At 39.1% G+C, this 17386-nt stretch overlaps 1 protein-coding gene across 5 annotated transcripts in view; it reads left to right on the top strand.

Moving 5' to 3' along the window:
* The window catches only part of LOC115217863 (ADAMTS-like protein 4), a 442200-nt gene that overhangs the window by 411350 nt on the left and 13464 nt on the right, over window positions 1–17386 (top strand). For all 5 annotated transcript variants that reach the window (XM_036508060.1, XM_029787575.2, XM_036508062.1 and 2 more), the window contains one exon: window positions 2291–2420. In XM_036508060.1, the coding sequence (XP_036363953.1) occupies window positions 2291–2420 (130 nt within the window). The remainder of the gene's footprint in view (window positions 1–2290; window positions 2421–17386) is intronic.

The following is a 17386-nucleotide window of genomic DNA, read 5'->3' as shown; positions in this document are numbered from 1 at the left end:
TCTTGTGAGTCCATAGCTTACACTGAATACAGCTCATGGATTTTATACATACCTATTTTCTGCAAATTGAGCAAGGCTATTTGCCTGATAATATCAGGATCCTGTCTTCTTTCCTAATTACTAAGATTTTATTCTTTGCTAAGTTTACCTTGAGATCTTTCAAGTTTTGGTTTTGGTCCCATATGTCAGATTTCTTCTCTAATTTCACCTAAGATTCAGCTATAACAACTAGATCATCAGCATATAGAAGTTCTCAAAAACAGCTTCATATGAGAACAAAGACATTGAGTCTGAGATAAGTCCATCAAGTTATCATGTCATACACAACCTAACATGTTGTTGTTTATAGACCATAGTCAGTTCCTTTTCTAGTAGACCTATGATCAGAGATGCCTAACCATGACCATCCCTTTTCTATGTTTCAGAAATTATGTATTGAGGATTTCACAGTTTTTTATATTCTTCTATTTTCAGGACAGTAGGGTAATTCTGTTGTCATTTCTAGCATGTCTTGAGAATATGCAAAGACTCTGCACTTAGCTTGATATATTCCCAAAAATTTATTACTAAATTGAGAAAATAGAATCAAGGAAAGTGAGTTCAAATTAAAGTAAATTTAGGGAAAACAGAGTTTATAAGTAAAACAAGTTCTTATTCAATGAATCAGGGTGACTGAGTAGATCATGTATTGACCTTTCAGCTGTAAACATGTTGACCTGCTTTCATACGAGCAAGGTGAGGATCATTTCCTTACCCCCTTATATAGAACAGATGACAATGGAAATAAGACACTGTAGTTGTTTGGACATTAATGAGTAATATGTACTGTCATTGTTATGGAAGTGGTGGTTACTGATGCTGTTGTTATTGCTGTCGTTGTTATTATTCTTTCGTTGTTGTTTAGTCCTGGGTCAGACCTGTTCAAGCAGACTTATAGTCAAATACACACCAGCTGTAACCATCCTATCTTTTCCAGTAGTTATCTAGGACTACATTACCTATGTCACTTTTCTTCAATATAGTAGGATGTGATTTGAGAGACATTTTGTTTCTATGTTAGACAAGCTGAATGACCATGTAGAGGCTCCTTTAGTGATAGAAAACTAACTTGTTTATCTATTACACCAAAAGCAAATCTTTACAGAACTGAACATATTTTTAAAAACTGTTCACATTTTCAGCAATTTTGCCATTTACCTTTGACGGTTTGTAAGACCTAGTTTCTCTGTTCTACTTAGTTTTGATGAAGTTCTCAACTGATACATCTTTCATTATTCAAAAATTCCTACTTTATGTATTTTTATCTGCCTCTGCTTTGGTTGTTATCCATCACCAATTCACTGCATTTCATTTATTTCCCTTATTCTATTTTCTTCATATATTCAGAGTACCATAAATAGTTTCTGCACACCAGCAAGTTTGTTTTATGCTTTCACTAATTGTTTTAGGTGCCTATGTAATTGTAAGCAGATGTAAATAGCTTCTTGGTCCTCCCACCATTGATTAAGCTGAACATTAAGAACTATAACGGTTGAAGAGAGAGAGAGAGTGCAGGGGACTGCACCAGCACTTAGCTGGTACTAATTTTCAGCTGACTGGGCTTGAAAAATATAAAATGAAACGCTTTGCTCAAGGAACAACATGTTGCTTAGTCCAGTAATTTAATCTTTAGAATTGTGAGGTTGACACCAGAACCACTAGAACATATGCCTTTATCTGGATTCTCTTCTTCTACTCCTGATATTTTCTCCTATCAGAAGAACTGAACTTAGCATATTACAATCCAACTAATGACTTAGCAGTCCCAGAATGATGCAACCATTCACAACACTGGATTATACAAATTCTTATAATTTACAGAATTCAGTTGTTGAAATTTAAATGTTTTCAACTAACAGAGTACAATTTGTTAATCTAATCAACTGCTTGTTTTGGACCTTATCAATTAGGTCATCTTTACTCTCATATTACTTTAGTACATACATGTAAAATTATACCACTAGAACAACACTAAAACAGTTTTAATCTCTTTTGTTTATCATAGCAGAGTAGCATACTATCTGCCATTACATATTTATCATAAATGGTAAAACCATTAACACCATGATGATGAAAACCCCATCCCCTCATCGCTTTGTCACTGCAGTTTCCACAATAACTCTACAAACAGGCAGATATTTAGAATTATGATAACACATCAAAGCCTCTCACTCCTTGCATGCCATTGCTTGTGGTTTAGTCAATATTACAAATATTTGTAATATAAACATTCTCTGTTATTTTCCTCCAGGAACACAGGAAACCAAAATTGTTTGTGTGAAGACCAACTCAAAGACCATAGTAACAGATGCTAACTGTAACCCTTTTACAAAGCTACCCACCCAGACAACTGTCTGCAACACAGCTCCTTGTCCTGCACGGTGAGTTTTATTTAAATAGTTTCCATAAATATACATATATACACACATGCATGCATGCATATATATGCATATATATATATATATATATATATATATATATATATTTTAATCAAAGTGTGCAGTGTATGGTATTATATATTCATTATGGCCAGTCTTATCAAATGGTTTCACATGGTATTAAACCAGATGTTTTATAACAACATGATTATATAGTGTGTACTCAACAGAGCAAGTATGAAAAAAAATATAGATGCTGACTGCTCTCCATTACTGGAGGTGAAAATCCACATCCAATTACTGTGAAAAGCAACAAGACAAACTGAAGAGTTATAACAAGAGTTATGTCTCTCAGCTCCAAAGATTTCTGAAATGTAAGTCTATAAGGATTTTCTGAAAATGTGTGTATGGGTTCATCATCATCATCATCATCATTTAACGTCTAATTTCCATGCTAGCATGGCTTGGACGATTTTGACTGAGGGCTGGCAAGCCAGATGGCTGCACCAGGCTCCAATTTTGATCTGGCAGAGTTTCTACAGCTGGATGCCCTTCCTAACGCCAACCACTCCAAGAGTGTACTGGGTGCTTTTTACGTGCCACCGGCATGGGGGCCAGTCAGGCGGTACTGGCAATGACCTCGCTTGAATCTTTTTACACGTGCCACCGGCACGGGTGCCAGTGAGGCGACGTTGGTAACGATCACACTCAAATGGTGCCCTTGTATGTGCCACAGGTATGGAAGCCAGTTGGCTGCTCTGGCAATGATCACGCTTGGATGGTGTGGTACGGAAGCCAGTTGGCTGCTCTGGCAACAATCATACTCAAATAGCCGCTCTGTCAATGATCACACTCATATGGTGCTCTTTGCTTCCTGTTAGCACAGATGCCAGTCATCGAATTGATTTTGATTTGATTTTGATTTCAATTTCACTTGCCTCAACAGGTCTTCGCAAGCAGGGTTATGGTCTCATTTGGCTTGCCGAGTCTTCTCGAGCACAGCATATTTCCAAAAGTCTCGGTCGCTAGTCATTTCCTTGGTGAGGCCTAATGTTTGAAGGTCATGCTTCACCACTTCATCCCAGGTCTTCCTGAGTCTACCTCTTCCACAGGTTCCCTCAACCGCTAGGGTGTGGCACTTTTTCACACAGCTATCCTCATCCATTCTTGCCACATGACCATACCAGTGCAGTCGTCTCTCTTGCACACCACATCTAATGCTTCTTAGGTTATAGATTGATATTCATGTAGGGTTAGAATATGTGTTGAGGTATTCTATGTATAGGGGCTCTATGGGGGTTGGAGATGCTAGGCGGGCACCCAGATGCGTAAGTTCATGATAGGTTGCATATGTGTCTATGTTCAGTTATGTATATTTTGGTTAAACTCTTTGGTGGATTCTCAGGATATGGTGGTGAAAGAGCCAAAGGAGAAGAATTGGTGATAGTAATGATGAGACCTGTAGATATGATAACATACACCTTCTTTCATGCAAGCAGTTTTTGTAGATGTCTAGGGGCTGAGAAGGTTTTTTTAATATGGTTCTTTTCTCAGGTAAACATAATCTACACTGCTTGCTCTTATTAAAATAAGCCTTGCACGTCTCAAAGATTTTCCACTTTATACTGTACTTCATGGTGCTTGATTTTAATGACCATATTTGCCAGTCTGTGGTATTCTCTCTGGAGTATTAAAGGCAGACTTGTGATAATTGAATCTAATCCTGTAGGGACCTTTTGTTTTTCTCACATACTTCCACACATTTGGATGCCTACTTTTGACTGTTTCTGTGTTACAGCAGTAGTTAAGTGGACATGCAGTGGTACCTCAAGATGAGTAGCCTGCCTCTATCTCAAGTGCAAGCCTACCTTCTAATATCTTGGTGCACAGCTAAAGGAAAGTCTTATGGTTTAGCTATCAAAAGTTTTACTGAACCTATTCACATGGCTCATTAACACAAAAGAAAAATTGAGTGCAGAAAGAGTGAGTGGTAGAGATGTGAGGGTACTAAAAAAAAGAGTGGGAACAGCAGATAGAAGCTTAATAAGGATACATTGGAAATATGTTATACCTCTTCATCACCATTGCTTCCACCTCAGTATTTATATTACCACACATCCAACATGTAGATGCCTCTTTTCAAGTACTATATGACACGAATCATTGAAATCCTCTGCCATCTCCTCCATAATGCTGAATCGAATCTCCTGAAACTCTTCTTTACCACTTCATCTCATATTTATCCCTCCTGTCAATCAGTTATCTGTGTGTGGGTATATATACATATTGGGTCATCCCATAAATAATGCAGTTTTTTATACTTCTTTTATTTTTCAAAATTATGATAACCAAAATTAATTTTTAATCTAAAATATACACTCTTTCGTTTTCTACAATGCTCTTCCATCTGTCCTGAAGACTTGGAAGGCCCTTCTTACTAAATCCACTTGTCTGTGATGAAAAAATACTCCTCCAATAATGTTCTGACATTGTCTACAGGATTCATATGTTTTCCGTCCAAATGATTTTGAAGACTGTGGAATAAATGATAATCAGATGGAGCAATGTCCAGTGAATATGGTGAATGGAGTTATAGCTCCCCATTCAAACTGTTCCAGCTTTTGGAATGTCATCTTTGCTATATGTGTGGTAAGTAGCTTGCTAACCAACCACATGGTTCCGGGTTCAGTTCCACTGCGTGGCATCTTGGGCAAGTGTCTTCTGCCATAGCCCCGGGCCGACCAATGCCTTGTGAGTAGATTTGGTAGACGGAAACTGAAAGAAGCCTGTCGTATATATGTATATATATATATATATGTATGTGTGTGTGTTTGTGTGTCTGTGTTTGTTCCCCTAGCATTGCTTGACAACCAATGCTGGTGTGTTTACGTCCTCCGTCACTTAGCGGTTCGGCAAAAAGAGACCAATAGAATAAGTACTGGGCTTACAAAAAGAATAAGTCCTGGGGTCGATATGCTACACTGTTATTGCGACGAACCTCGTCTAATATGTGGCACTTGGTGAAGAATGGAGTTTGATACAGCTACTCTCATTTGCACCTCTTGCCATGAGGTAGGTTCATCTGGGACTCTTGACAGGAAGATGTCCAGCTTTGATTTAAAAACCACTACATCTACTTTGTGCAAGTTCCTCAGACTCTTTGGGAGAATATTAAAAAGCTGTGGGCCCTTGAAACCCAGGCTGTTGCAGAAGCTGGTCCTGAAGCGTGATGGCATTGCTGGGATCTTTGGCACTATGCAGTGTCATCCCGTTTTAGCATTGGTGTAGCTTACAATGCCAAAATTTGGCACAATTCCTTCCAGGATCTTCCAGACATATTACTGCATACCTCTCCCGTCTTCTCTCCAGGGAGTAGAGTCTTAGCTGTTTCAACCTTTCCCAGTAGCTGAGCTGTTGCAAAGAGACGATCTTCTTTGTGAATCTTCTCTGGATTGCTTCAAGGTCCGCTGTTAATTTTACATTGGTGGGTGACCATAGCTGTGAGCAGTAATCCAGGCGACTGAGGACGAATGTCCACCAGAGGACCATCATGGTTTCCTTATCTCTGGTTCTGAATGTTCAGCCAGTCGTCTGCACTTTGTCGCCATCCTGGTAATGTGCACTTGGAAAGAGGTATCATCACTCATGTCGATACCCAGGTCCCTCAAAGACTTAGGCTCTGGGATTGAAATTCCCTGTGGACCGGTATATCCTGTAAGTTTAATTTTCAGTTTTGGATGCTGGTAGCGCAGGGCCTGGAATTTTTCAACATTAAACTGCATATTATTATCCTCAGCCCATCTGTAGATTGAGTCCAACTCCTGCTGCAGGTGTGCAACATCGCTAGGGTTCTGTATTTTCTGCGAGACTTTCGTATCGTCTGCATAGCTGGCCAGAGTGGCTATCCGGGCATTTGAGGGCATATCTGAGAGGGCCACTATAAAAAGCAGTGGTCCCAAGACAGTGCCCTGTGGAACACCACTCACTATTTGTGTGTTCATAGAGGTGACTCCATTAACCACTACTGCCTGACTCCTATCTTTCAGGAAGTCATGCAACCACACTCCAAGTTTTCCAGCTATGCCGAGGTCATGTAGTTTGTGGCATATCATACCATGATCCACCTTGTCAAAAGCTTTTGTAAAATAAAGGTAGATTACGTCCACATTTGATTTGTTGAGTAACTGCCTCAACACCCAGTCATAATGCTGTAAGAGCTGGGTCAGGCAGCTCCTACCTGGTCGAAAACCATGCTGGGTATTACTCAGCAAGTTATTTTCCTCAAGGAATGCGATTAGTTTCTTTCTGACTATCCTTTCCATGACTTTGCTGATGTGTGAAGTCAGAGAGATAGGCCTATAGTTTTTGGCATCTGCTCTACTTCCCCCTTTATGTATTGGGCATATTATTCCCTCCTTCAGCTTGCTTGGCAGTTTGCCATTCGCAAGAAAGCTCTGGAAGAGAATCTTGAGGGGTTTTGCCAGGGCATGCTTACACACTTTGAGGAGGATGGCTGGGAAACCGTCTGGGCCAGCAGCTGAGTTTGTGTCCACTTCATCTATGGCTTGTAAGACATCTTCTTCGCTAATGTCAATACATTCTATTGTAACCGCCTCGCTGGTTATAGGTGAGGCGGCAAAGAAGTCCACTGGTTCGTTCACTTGTCTGTGTTCCAACGAGGTGGTAAAGACACTTTTGAACTGGTCATTCAGAATCTCACTGATCATAGTTGGACTATCTGTGAGGGAGCCATCCTTTTGGAGGAGGGGTCCTATCTTGTAGTGCACTGAGACTGTTTCTTTTGCGTAATGAAAGAAGGCCTTTGGGTTTGATTTAATGTTTTTTATAACCCAGGCTTCTTTGTCTGCTTTCTCCTTCACATAGGATTGTTGCAGACTTTTTTCGATCTCCATCAGTGTTTTTTTTAGGCAGGATGTTTTGCTACTTATGGGATGTTGGTTGAGACGATTTGCAACCTTCGTTCGTCGTCTCATGAGGATCTTCCTGTCTCTTGGAATCTTGCTCCTATTTGTTTTGGCCTTGTGCTCTGGGACATATTTCTGGCATATGGCTTGCACAGAAGACATGAAACATTCTAGTTTCATATCAATGTCTGGTGTGGAGAGACATTCCGGCCAGTCCTCTCTGAGGATCTCTTTTTGGATCGATTTCCAATCTGCTTTGTGGAAGTTCAGATTGGAGAGATTTCGGGTGCTTCCTTTAGGCTGTATGTCTCTGGTTACTTTCAGCCCAAACATAGACAGCTCTATTATGTTGTGATCCAAAATTAATGTCGGTGTCACTTTCACATCATGAATGATGTCCATATTGTTCGTGAAGCAGAGATCCAGAATGTTATTCGCCCTAGTTGGCTTGAGTACAACTTGCTCCATGAATAAGGCATTGGTGAGGTTGAGCAGGGACTCCACTTGTACTTGCTTGCAATGATTCATTCCTGAGAGTATGTGACCTTTGGGTCATTTGACGTTGGGGAAGTTGAAATCACCCATAAGAAATATGGTCACGTGGTGTTCCAGATTCATGAGATTTCTTTAATTCTTGTGAGGCAATCTTCAAACTTGCCTATGTGATTTGGGGCATCCGGTGGGCAATATGTATTGCATATGACTATATTATGTTGTCTTATGTATACAATTAAGGTGTCACATACCGAATTTGAGTACGTCATCAAGACCTGGGGTGTGAGGTCATCTCGGATGTATATAGCAACTCCACCATCGCTCCTTTCCCTTCTGTCTGTTCGCAGTATGGCATAGTTTGGTATGTATACTTCTGCATCCTCTATATCAAGGTTGAGGTGAGTTTCCACAAGTGCTATGCATAGGGCTTGATTGCATGCAGTAAGATCTCTCAGGAAAGAAATTTTGTTTCTATTTTGATGCAACAGGCCCCCAATATTTAGTAAAAGTATTGGGGTGACGGCTGTGCAGGCATTAGGGGAGGCCATCCCGTGTCTGTTGACTGTGGTGGTCTTGCATAGTGGTGGGCAGGGTTCCTTCTCAGTGCTTGGTGTAGCCAGGTTAGCTGCCGGACAATTCTTTCCGCCATGCATAAAAAAGACTCTTGCTCAGCTGCTGCGTTGCGCAGAACATCTGAGGAGCACACTTCGTTTTTGAAAGTTTTCCTGGGAGACATTTCTTGTGTTCCCTCGGTAAAGTTTTTCTCTTTGAGTCCCCTGAAGTTCTGGCGGGGTGTCGGGTGGGCGAACCGGCAGTTTTTTCCGTCCTCACCATGCCAACTGCGTGGCATCTTGGGCACGTGTCTTCTGCTATAGCCCCGGGCCGACCAATGCCTTGTGAGTGGATTTGGTAGACGGAAACTGAAAGAAGCCTGTCGTATATATGTATATATATATAAGTGTGTGTGAATATGTTTGTGTGTCTGTGTTTGTTCCCCTAGCATCGCTTGACAACCGATGCTGGTGTGTTTACGTCCCCGTAACTTAGCGGTTCGGCAAAAGAGACCGATAGAATAAGTACTGGGCTTACAAAGAATAAGTCCCGGGGTCGATTTGCTTGACTAAAGGCGGTGCTCCAGCATGGCCGCAGTCAAATGACTGAAACAAGTAAAAAGAGTAAAAAGAGTAAAAAGGGTATATATATTGGTAAAAACGTAAGATAACAAAGGAAAGAAAGAGACCTCAATATTATGTAAATAGAGGAATTTATCTGTAAATATATGTGACAATTATCTTGGCTACTGAATAATTGTCACATATTATATTTATATATATATATATATATATATATACAAGTTATAAATCAGAACAAGAGAAATTACAAGAAAAAAAATTAGATGAAGGTGATTTTAAAAAATGGAAAAGTGAAGAAAATGAAAAAGAAAGGAAAAAAAGCAATTCAAGTTATATCTCCTTTGGATTTAAAGTTGTAAGGCTTGATGGCGAAGAATCAACAGAAGGTGTCCTATATCTGTAATACAGCTGCTCAATCCAGAGATGGTGGTGTTCTCCAATTCACCAAAAAGCAACTTGTCCATGCTTTGCATTTGCTGAAAATTTCTGATCTGGAATTCAGAACTGTGATGGAATTCTTAGCTCTAAGAGGGATATGCTATCTCCCAGCTATTCATAACTTGTATTCTTTTTATTCCATTAACATATGGCATGGATTTTCCTACGATTTTCCACTTGATTGTATATGGTATGTAGTTGGTCATCAAACCCCATAGTGGCTAGCCAATTTAGTGGCTTTTCTTTTGTTCATGTACCAGTGAGAAGGTAGGTGGTTAGAATAGTGACATTTGAGGTTGCTTTTGCATAACCTAATGTAATTTTTCTTTTCAGTTAGGTTAACATGTAGCATTGCTGTAACTTATTTGACAGAGTTTATCATGCACATCTGGTTGAGTTGACAAGCTCCAGGGTCTTGGCAGTTACAACTGGAAGTGGGCACTTGGTAGTGTTTGCAGGTAATGATGCTCTTCACATTGGGGCAGCAGGTATAGGATAATTTATTTGAGCATCTTTTGAAGATATTTCTGTATTTGTGATTTTCTAGTAAATGCTTAGCTAAGAGAGAGAGAGGAATCTTTAGTTTTAACATTTAAGGAGAAGGGGGCAAACAAAATTATTTTTCTAGGTCAGTTTTTAAGTTTATTTTTATTATTCATTGTGCTTATGGTACAGTTTATAAACCATACCATAAGCCCAATGAGAAACTTTCCTACATAACAAACAGTTCTGCCACCCACCCCTCATAGTGCTTAAAAGCTTGATAGCTAACATTAGTAATAAGATAACCAACTTCTCTTATTCTTAAAAAAGTTTTGATAAGGCAGCTCCCTACTATGGCAATACCCTTAGTTAACAGTTGCTTCAAAGATAAGTTATTTTACAACACTTCTATTAATGGTATGAATAATGAAAATAGACCTAAGAATAGACTGAGGAAAATAATTTGGTTCCCCTCCTCTATGCCTTACAGGAAAATTTAGTAGATGGAAATTCTGTGGAAGTCTGTTGCGTGAGTGTATATATGTGTGCATGTGACAATATCTGCCTGTGTTAGCTTGTCATGCCATATTGTAGAGCCTGAGAGTTGCATGAAGACACAAGACATGCTATAAAATACTGTCTGAATAGCTTTCATCACATGAAACTACTTGTAACTCATAAAAATATATATTGTGTTTATTAAATAATATTTATCTCTCACCAGGTGGAGTACTTTTTTTGTTGATCTTACCATCACAAAACAGTACACTATGTATGTATGTGTGTGTGTGTATGTATGTATGTGTGTGTGTGTGTGTGTGTGTGTGTGTGTGTGTGTGTGTGTGTGTGTGTAAGTATGTATGTATGTGTATATGTAACCAACCAACCTTTTCAGAAGGGAATTTTAAGGTTTTAATATTTCGCTTAGGTATTGCAAGACTAATAACCTGGTGTATAATTCAGTATACATATGAAAACATAATTCTGTTCTCAAATAAATTGCACTTTATATTCAAGGCTCCAATAAAATGAAAAGGTGTAAATCTTATAGCAGAAACAACTGTAAGCTAATGAAGTTCATTAGATAGCCATTTATTCTTTTGTCAACTCATTTTCTCATATATATATATATATATTCCTTTATTTATATGTGTGCATATATATGTATGTATGTATGTATACATACATACATACATACATACATACATACATACATACATACATACATACATACATACATACATACATACATACATACATACATACATACATACATACATACATACATACATACATGTATCCTTCTTTTATCATTTTCTGCTGTTTGTGAGACAATTTATGAATCACTTCCCATATTTCATTGGCACAAGTAAGTTGTTGTTTTGTAGCTTTTATTTCTTCTTAATTACAAAACAATTTAATTATATATTTTTCATTGGGAACATCATCTACTCTCTCTCTCAGTACACACTGATATTGCATTAAAACTGCTGTCATTATTTACCTTGGTCTTTATTCAAAACAAATCTAATGGAATATAAATATTACATTCAGCAGCAGCAGCAGCAGAAGTAGCACCAACAGGGTGTAGCCAACATTACATACACGTGTGTGTGTGTGTGTGTGTGTGTGTGTGTGTGCATGTGTGTGTGTGTGTGTGTATGCACATATACAAACACAACCTGAAGTTGTAGTCAGGCCTGATTTTATGGCAAAGAATTGACCCAATCTATCAATCAATGTTATATTTGCCTCACCTGAACTGCTTTATATGTATGTATATATATGGTAAATGAAAGGTGGGAGAAATATAAATACATGTGCGTGCATGTGTGTGTACTCAAATCAGTGACCATAATCTTCTGTTGTTGTTGTTTGTAGTGGTGGTGGTGGTGGTGGTGGTGGTGGTTGGTGGTGGTGGTGGTGGTGGTGGTGGTGGTGGTGGTGGTGGTGGTGGTGGTGGTGGTGGTGGTGGTGGTGGTGGTGGTGGTGTTCCCATTTTTGTTTTACGTTGAGTAACGACAGCTAACACTGCTTCAATAAACAGCTGACACAGAATTAACCAATCAAAATCTTAGAAGTCACTCATAACTCCTACACATTTCATACACCAAAATTCACTGTATTAATACTTTCAAACACCATTTATCATCATCATCAATACCACCACCACCAACACCACCATCATCATCATCATCACCACCACCACTGCCACCCCTGTTACCATTACTCCCTTCTCTTTGTAACAAATGTCTCTAGTATTCATGCCTCTATTGATCATCCTTCAGTCACTTCCCCCACCTTCTTATCCTCACTGTATTAAGTTGCTAATGTAATTATAGATTGCAGAGGATCTTTCCTGTTCCCTGTACATACATCAGTGTAACCAGGGATACCTCAAGATCTAGCTAACCTTCTCCCCAATATGCCACAACTCCCTTTCCCATGCTTAGCATCTTCACCCATGTAAGACCTTTACATCTGTATGCACCCTATACACCCTGCTTATCCACTCAGCATGGTCATTTAGTATTGGCTCCTCTGTCATACTTTGATCTCTCATCACCTCGCACAAAACCACATTTTCCCTTTGTCGTGCAAGTTACTTAGTGATCTTGTCACGGCTGGTGCCATGTAAAAAGCATCCAGCCCACCCTATAAAGTTTGGTATTTGGAGGGGCATCTAGTTGTAAAAAAACATTCCAAAGTATACCTTGATGCTGCTGGTACCACATGAAAAGCACCCAGTTCACTCTGTAAAGTAGTTAATGTTAGGAAGGGTATCCAACCATAAAAACTATACCAAAACAGATGGTGGAGCATAGTGTAGTCTTTGAGCTTGTTAAGCTGTACAATGTATGCCAGCATGGAAAATGAAAATTAAATGATGATGATGGTGATGATGATGATTTACCAACCTCCTACTATACATCAGTTTCTCATTTCTGTTCTCTCTAGAACTTGTGCTGCAATAAGATGCATGCAGTATTAAATGTAGGGTTGTGAGGTTTATTAAAGACATGATAGGGCTGTGAGAATTGTCGAAGGCATAACAGACTCTCAGGTGAAAATATTTACCTAAATATACTTTATAAAGTCTTAGGAAGGGCATCCAGCCATAAAAAACCAAACCAAAATTGAAACTGACATGATGTGGTCCTTCTACCCCTCTAGGAGAACAACTTGTCCAATCCACTTAATCATTGAAAGTGGGCATAAAACAATGTTGGTGATGTTTTTGTATATACAGAAACAAGTGTAACAAATTATTTGTTGGCAGTGGTGGTGGCTTTATGTCATATCTGAGAATTTAGTTTCTTCTTCAGTGAATGCTTCCTTTACGGTGATATTGTTGGTGACACTTTAGACTAATTCTTGCATAGAAGAGTTGATAGCATTTGACTGCATGGCAATGTTGGTAAAGGACGAGGTTGATTTTGTCAAGCCTTTCTCTCCTGTCATTTGTTTTCTTTCTTTTCTCTTATGGTGGCTTTGCAGTTTTTTGTTCCAATGGTGATTATGGTTTTGGGCTTGTGTTTCAAACACTTTAGGTTCAATTCCAGTGGCATTCAGTGTTGCCTTGAGTTGATCCTTGTATCTTTGAAGAGAGCAACCCTATGGTCTTTCTCCTGAAGTGAGCTCTCTGAATAAGACTTGGTGTGGGAACCTTGACTCTTCCATTCCATTCTCGCTACATGTTCTGCCCATCAAAGACAGTGTTTTGTGATCAGTGATGATACTTTGATTATTGGTTCTTTCCAGAACATTGTTGTAGGTCACATAGCATTCTCATTTGATGCTCAAGATTAAGTGAAGCATTGTAATTTTTGGATATCATGATGACGTAGAGTCCAGATTTTGCAGCCATATAGCAACGTTGAGATGAAAACAGCATTATAAACCATTGTTAAGTTAATGTCTTTGTTGTTGCAAAACATGCTTGATTATCTTTCCAAATACCCTGTGTGCAGCTCCAGTTCTGTGTTTCATATTCTTTTCTGAGGTGGACTTGTTTGATAAAAGGCTGTTTAGTTGTGGAAAATACTCTACGTTTTCAAGAGGTGTATCTGAGATAGTAACATCAAAATTTCTAAGATGTGTTATATATGTGTCAGATGTTTAGAGTGAAGTCTACTGAGATTGAAAAGTCCTCCATTATATCAATATCTGATATCAACTCCTGGATTGTTTGGAGGAACTTTGTGAAGCATTGAAGCCAGACGCAAGAAGAATAGCATAGGTGCCAAGACATACCTTTGTTTTAGTGCACACATGCTTGGAAATTCTTCTGACAGCATGTTTTGGTGGAATACACGTCCAGACATATTGTCAAGCACTACTTGAACCAAAGGGATAAAGGGATCAGGACATCCAAAACGATGAAGAACCTTCACATAGAAGCTCTCGGAATGCTATCAAAGGCTTTTTCTAAGTCATAGAAAACAAGAAAATGGGTTTTTGTTGTTCCCTGCTTTTCTCTTAGAGTTGCCTTGCTCAGAAAATCGTGTCAATTGATCCACATGAGACATGGAATCCACATTGAGTATCTGATAGAATCTTTTTTGCAATGGTCTGGAGGTAATTTAGAAGAATCCTGGCAAAGACTTTTCCAGTGATGGAAAGTAATGATATTCCTCTGTAGTTCCCACAGATTTTTCAATCACCTTTTTTGAAGATCCTTATGAGGACTGCATCATTCAGTTCTTTAGGAATGTGTTGAGATTCCCACATCTTCAGGATAAGAGTGAATATGCAGGCTTGCAAGGGTAATCTCCATGTTTGTTCAGCTTGAAAAGGGTGTTATCTGGGCCTTGGAGATTTTTTTGATCTCATTCCCTTCATAGCTTGCTTGAATTTATGAAAAATTGGCCTCCTGCTCATCCACAGCTGAGGAGGGTGATTTGGAACATCTCTCAGGAAGTCTTCAGCTGTGCTCAAGTTTCTATTTTGGAGGGTAGAGAAATGTCCCTTCAGTGTAGGAGTATGTCTTGTGGATTGGTCAGAATATTTGCATTGTCAGCTGAGAGAAGGGATCCATTTGATGTTCATACTGGTCCAAATAGTTGCTTCATTCCAGCATAGAAATTTCTGAGGTCACTTGCATCTGCATTGCCCTGAAGTTCCACTGCTTCTTTTTGCCACCAAATTTTCTGCAGTTCTCTTAGTTTTATCTGACATTCCTGTTTTAGCTTCTAGAAATACTTCTTTTTGAGTCTGGATCTTCAATCTTGTTCATGAGCCAGTCAAGCAATCTTTCTTGCTGATTTCAATGTTGTTTTCATCAAACCAGTCCTGATTTTTGGTCTTGGTGAAACTGATGATAGTGTTTACTGTTTCTGTGACTATGTCACAAATGGTTCTTCATTCTTCATCAATAGACTGATTGTTTATTGGTTTAGAACTAAGTTCCTGACTTATTTTGGCTTCAAAGACAATTGCAGTGTCAGGGTTCTGAAGTATTGAGATGACATATTTTCTATGAGATGGTGGTTCATGTTGCATCCTTGGATTTTTACAAATGGTAATTCTCATGCATGTAATGACAAGGCGATGATCTGTCTAGTAGTCATCAGAATTAAGGCCCACTTTGATGATGAGGACGTCTCTTTTGTCTTGTTGCCATATGATGGCTTAGTCTATCAAATGCTGGTATTTGGATCAGGGATGCATTCGTATGTTTTTAAAATGAGTTGGAAATCAAAATTGGGTATTTGTAATGAATAGATTATATTCCATGCATAGACCTAGTAACAGATGCCCACTGGAGTTGCAATTTGTGATGCCTTCTTTACTGATGACAATTTCCCATAGGTGATGACTCTTTCCTACCTTTGCAATGAAATCCGATTGTAATAAGAGTTTGTCTTTTAGTGGTATGTTGACAATGATGTTACTTAGTTGTTGGTAAAATTGATTCTTTGCTTCTTCCTCAGCATCAAGAGTTGGAGCATAAGAAGTATGAGTGGTGTAATTTTCATTTGGAAGTGGTAACCAAAGAGTCATTAGTGATTCATTGATGGCAATAGTTGTTAAATGATGGTCTCATATGATGCAGATTTTAATAACAAAACCAATTCCTTGGATTCTTCTCTTCCCTTCATCCACGCCTTTCTAAAAGAATGTATAGCCAAAACCATTTTCTTTGAGTCTCCTTTCTCCTGAAAGTTGTGTTTCATTCAGGGCTGCAATGTCCACATTGAGCCTAACCAGTTCTTTTGAGAGTAATGTTGTGTGTCTTTCTGGTCTGTCAGCACTGTCAATGTTGACAAGAGTTTTAACAATCCATATTCCAAAGATCATACTGGTTATCTTAAGTTTCTTGTTGCTTTGACTGTTAACTGGCCTGTTAGGTGTGGTTCCCCAGCTGGATAGTGGTAGTGACTTTTACTATTCAGTCCACCTTTTCTTGGACTTTCCTCAATTGAGGTGGACAGCAATACTCATAAAAGGCCTGCCCAGACACAGAAACTGAAAGCTCATCATATATATGTATATACATGATGAAGTGGGTGGTGTGAGCATGCTCTTAGCAGAAAAGTGGGTAGATAAGATAAGTGAGGTAGACAGACTATGTGATAGGGTTATTAAGTTGAGACTTATCATAGATAGATTAACAATTACATTTATCTCTGCCTATGCTCACAGGCTGGGCTGGCTGATGATCAGAAGGACCAATTCTACAAGGTCCTTTTGCAGACCATCTCAATGACAAATGACAGAGACTTCGTTATTGTGGCTGGTGACTTTAATGTCACTCCAACATAGGCTACTAGTTTTTGACTTCAGAATTAGGGCTAGAGAGACTCAGAGAGATAACCCACACTTGAAAAGAAGATTAATGGAAGCTCAAAGATCCAGCAAGCTGACAAAAATTGAGAAACATTCCACTGGAAGCCTATGATGACAGAGAGGAAGAGGTGGAGGAGGAGGAGGTGGTGGTGGTGGAGGAGGAGGAGGGGCAAATGGCTTAGAGGACAACCGGAAGTTCCTGTGGGACAATTTATTGGGTGCAGCTAACTAAATCTTCATTATAGCAAGACAACTGTTTCTACCTTTCTACCTCTCTGTCTCTTTGTCAAATTCTAACCTTTCATCTTCTGACACAAGTTACCCTTCTAAAATGCTCCTGCCCCTCTCACAATTCCTTATCTTGTGAGTTGCTTGGTGAATCTGCCAGTGCTGGTGCCATGTAAAAAGTATCCAGTCCACACTGTAAAGCAGTTGGCATTTGGAAGGGTATCTAATTACAAAAATCATGCCAAAACTAATCTCACCTGTGCTGGTGCCACATAAAAAACACTGAGTCCACTCTGCAGAGTTGTTGGTGTTAGGAAGGGCATTCTGCTGTAAAACTGCTGCCAAAACAGACACAGTAGCTTAGGGTAGTTTTTATACATGACCAGGTCCTGTCAACCATCCTACTCATGCATGGAAGATGGATTTTAAATGATGATAATGATGATATATATATGTATATATATATATGTATGTATGT

Source organism: Octopus sinensis, linkage group LG12 (assembly GCF_006345805.1).
Source record: "Octopus sinensis linkage group LG12, ASM634580v1, whole genome shotgun sequence".
NCBI classification, from domain to species: domain Eukaryota; kingdom Metazoa; phylum Mollusca; class Cephalopoda; order Octopoda; family Octopodidae; genus Octopus; species Octopus sinensis.
The sequence above is the reverse complement of the archived record's forward strand: the minus strand, read 5'-3'. Positions and strand labels throughout refer to the sequence as shown.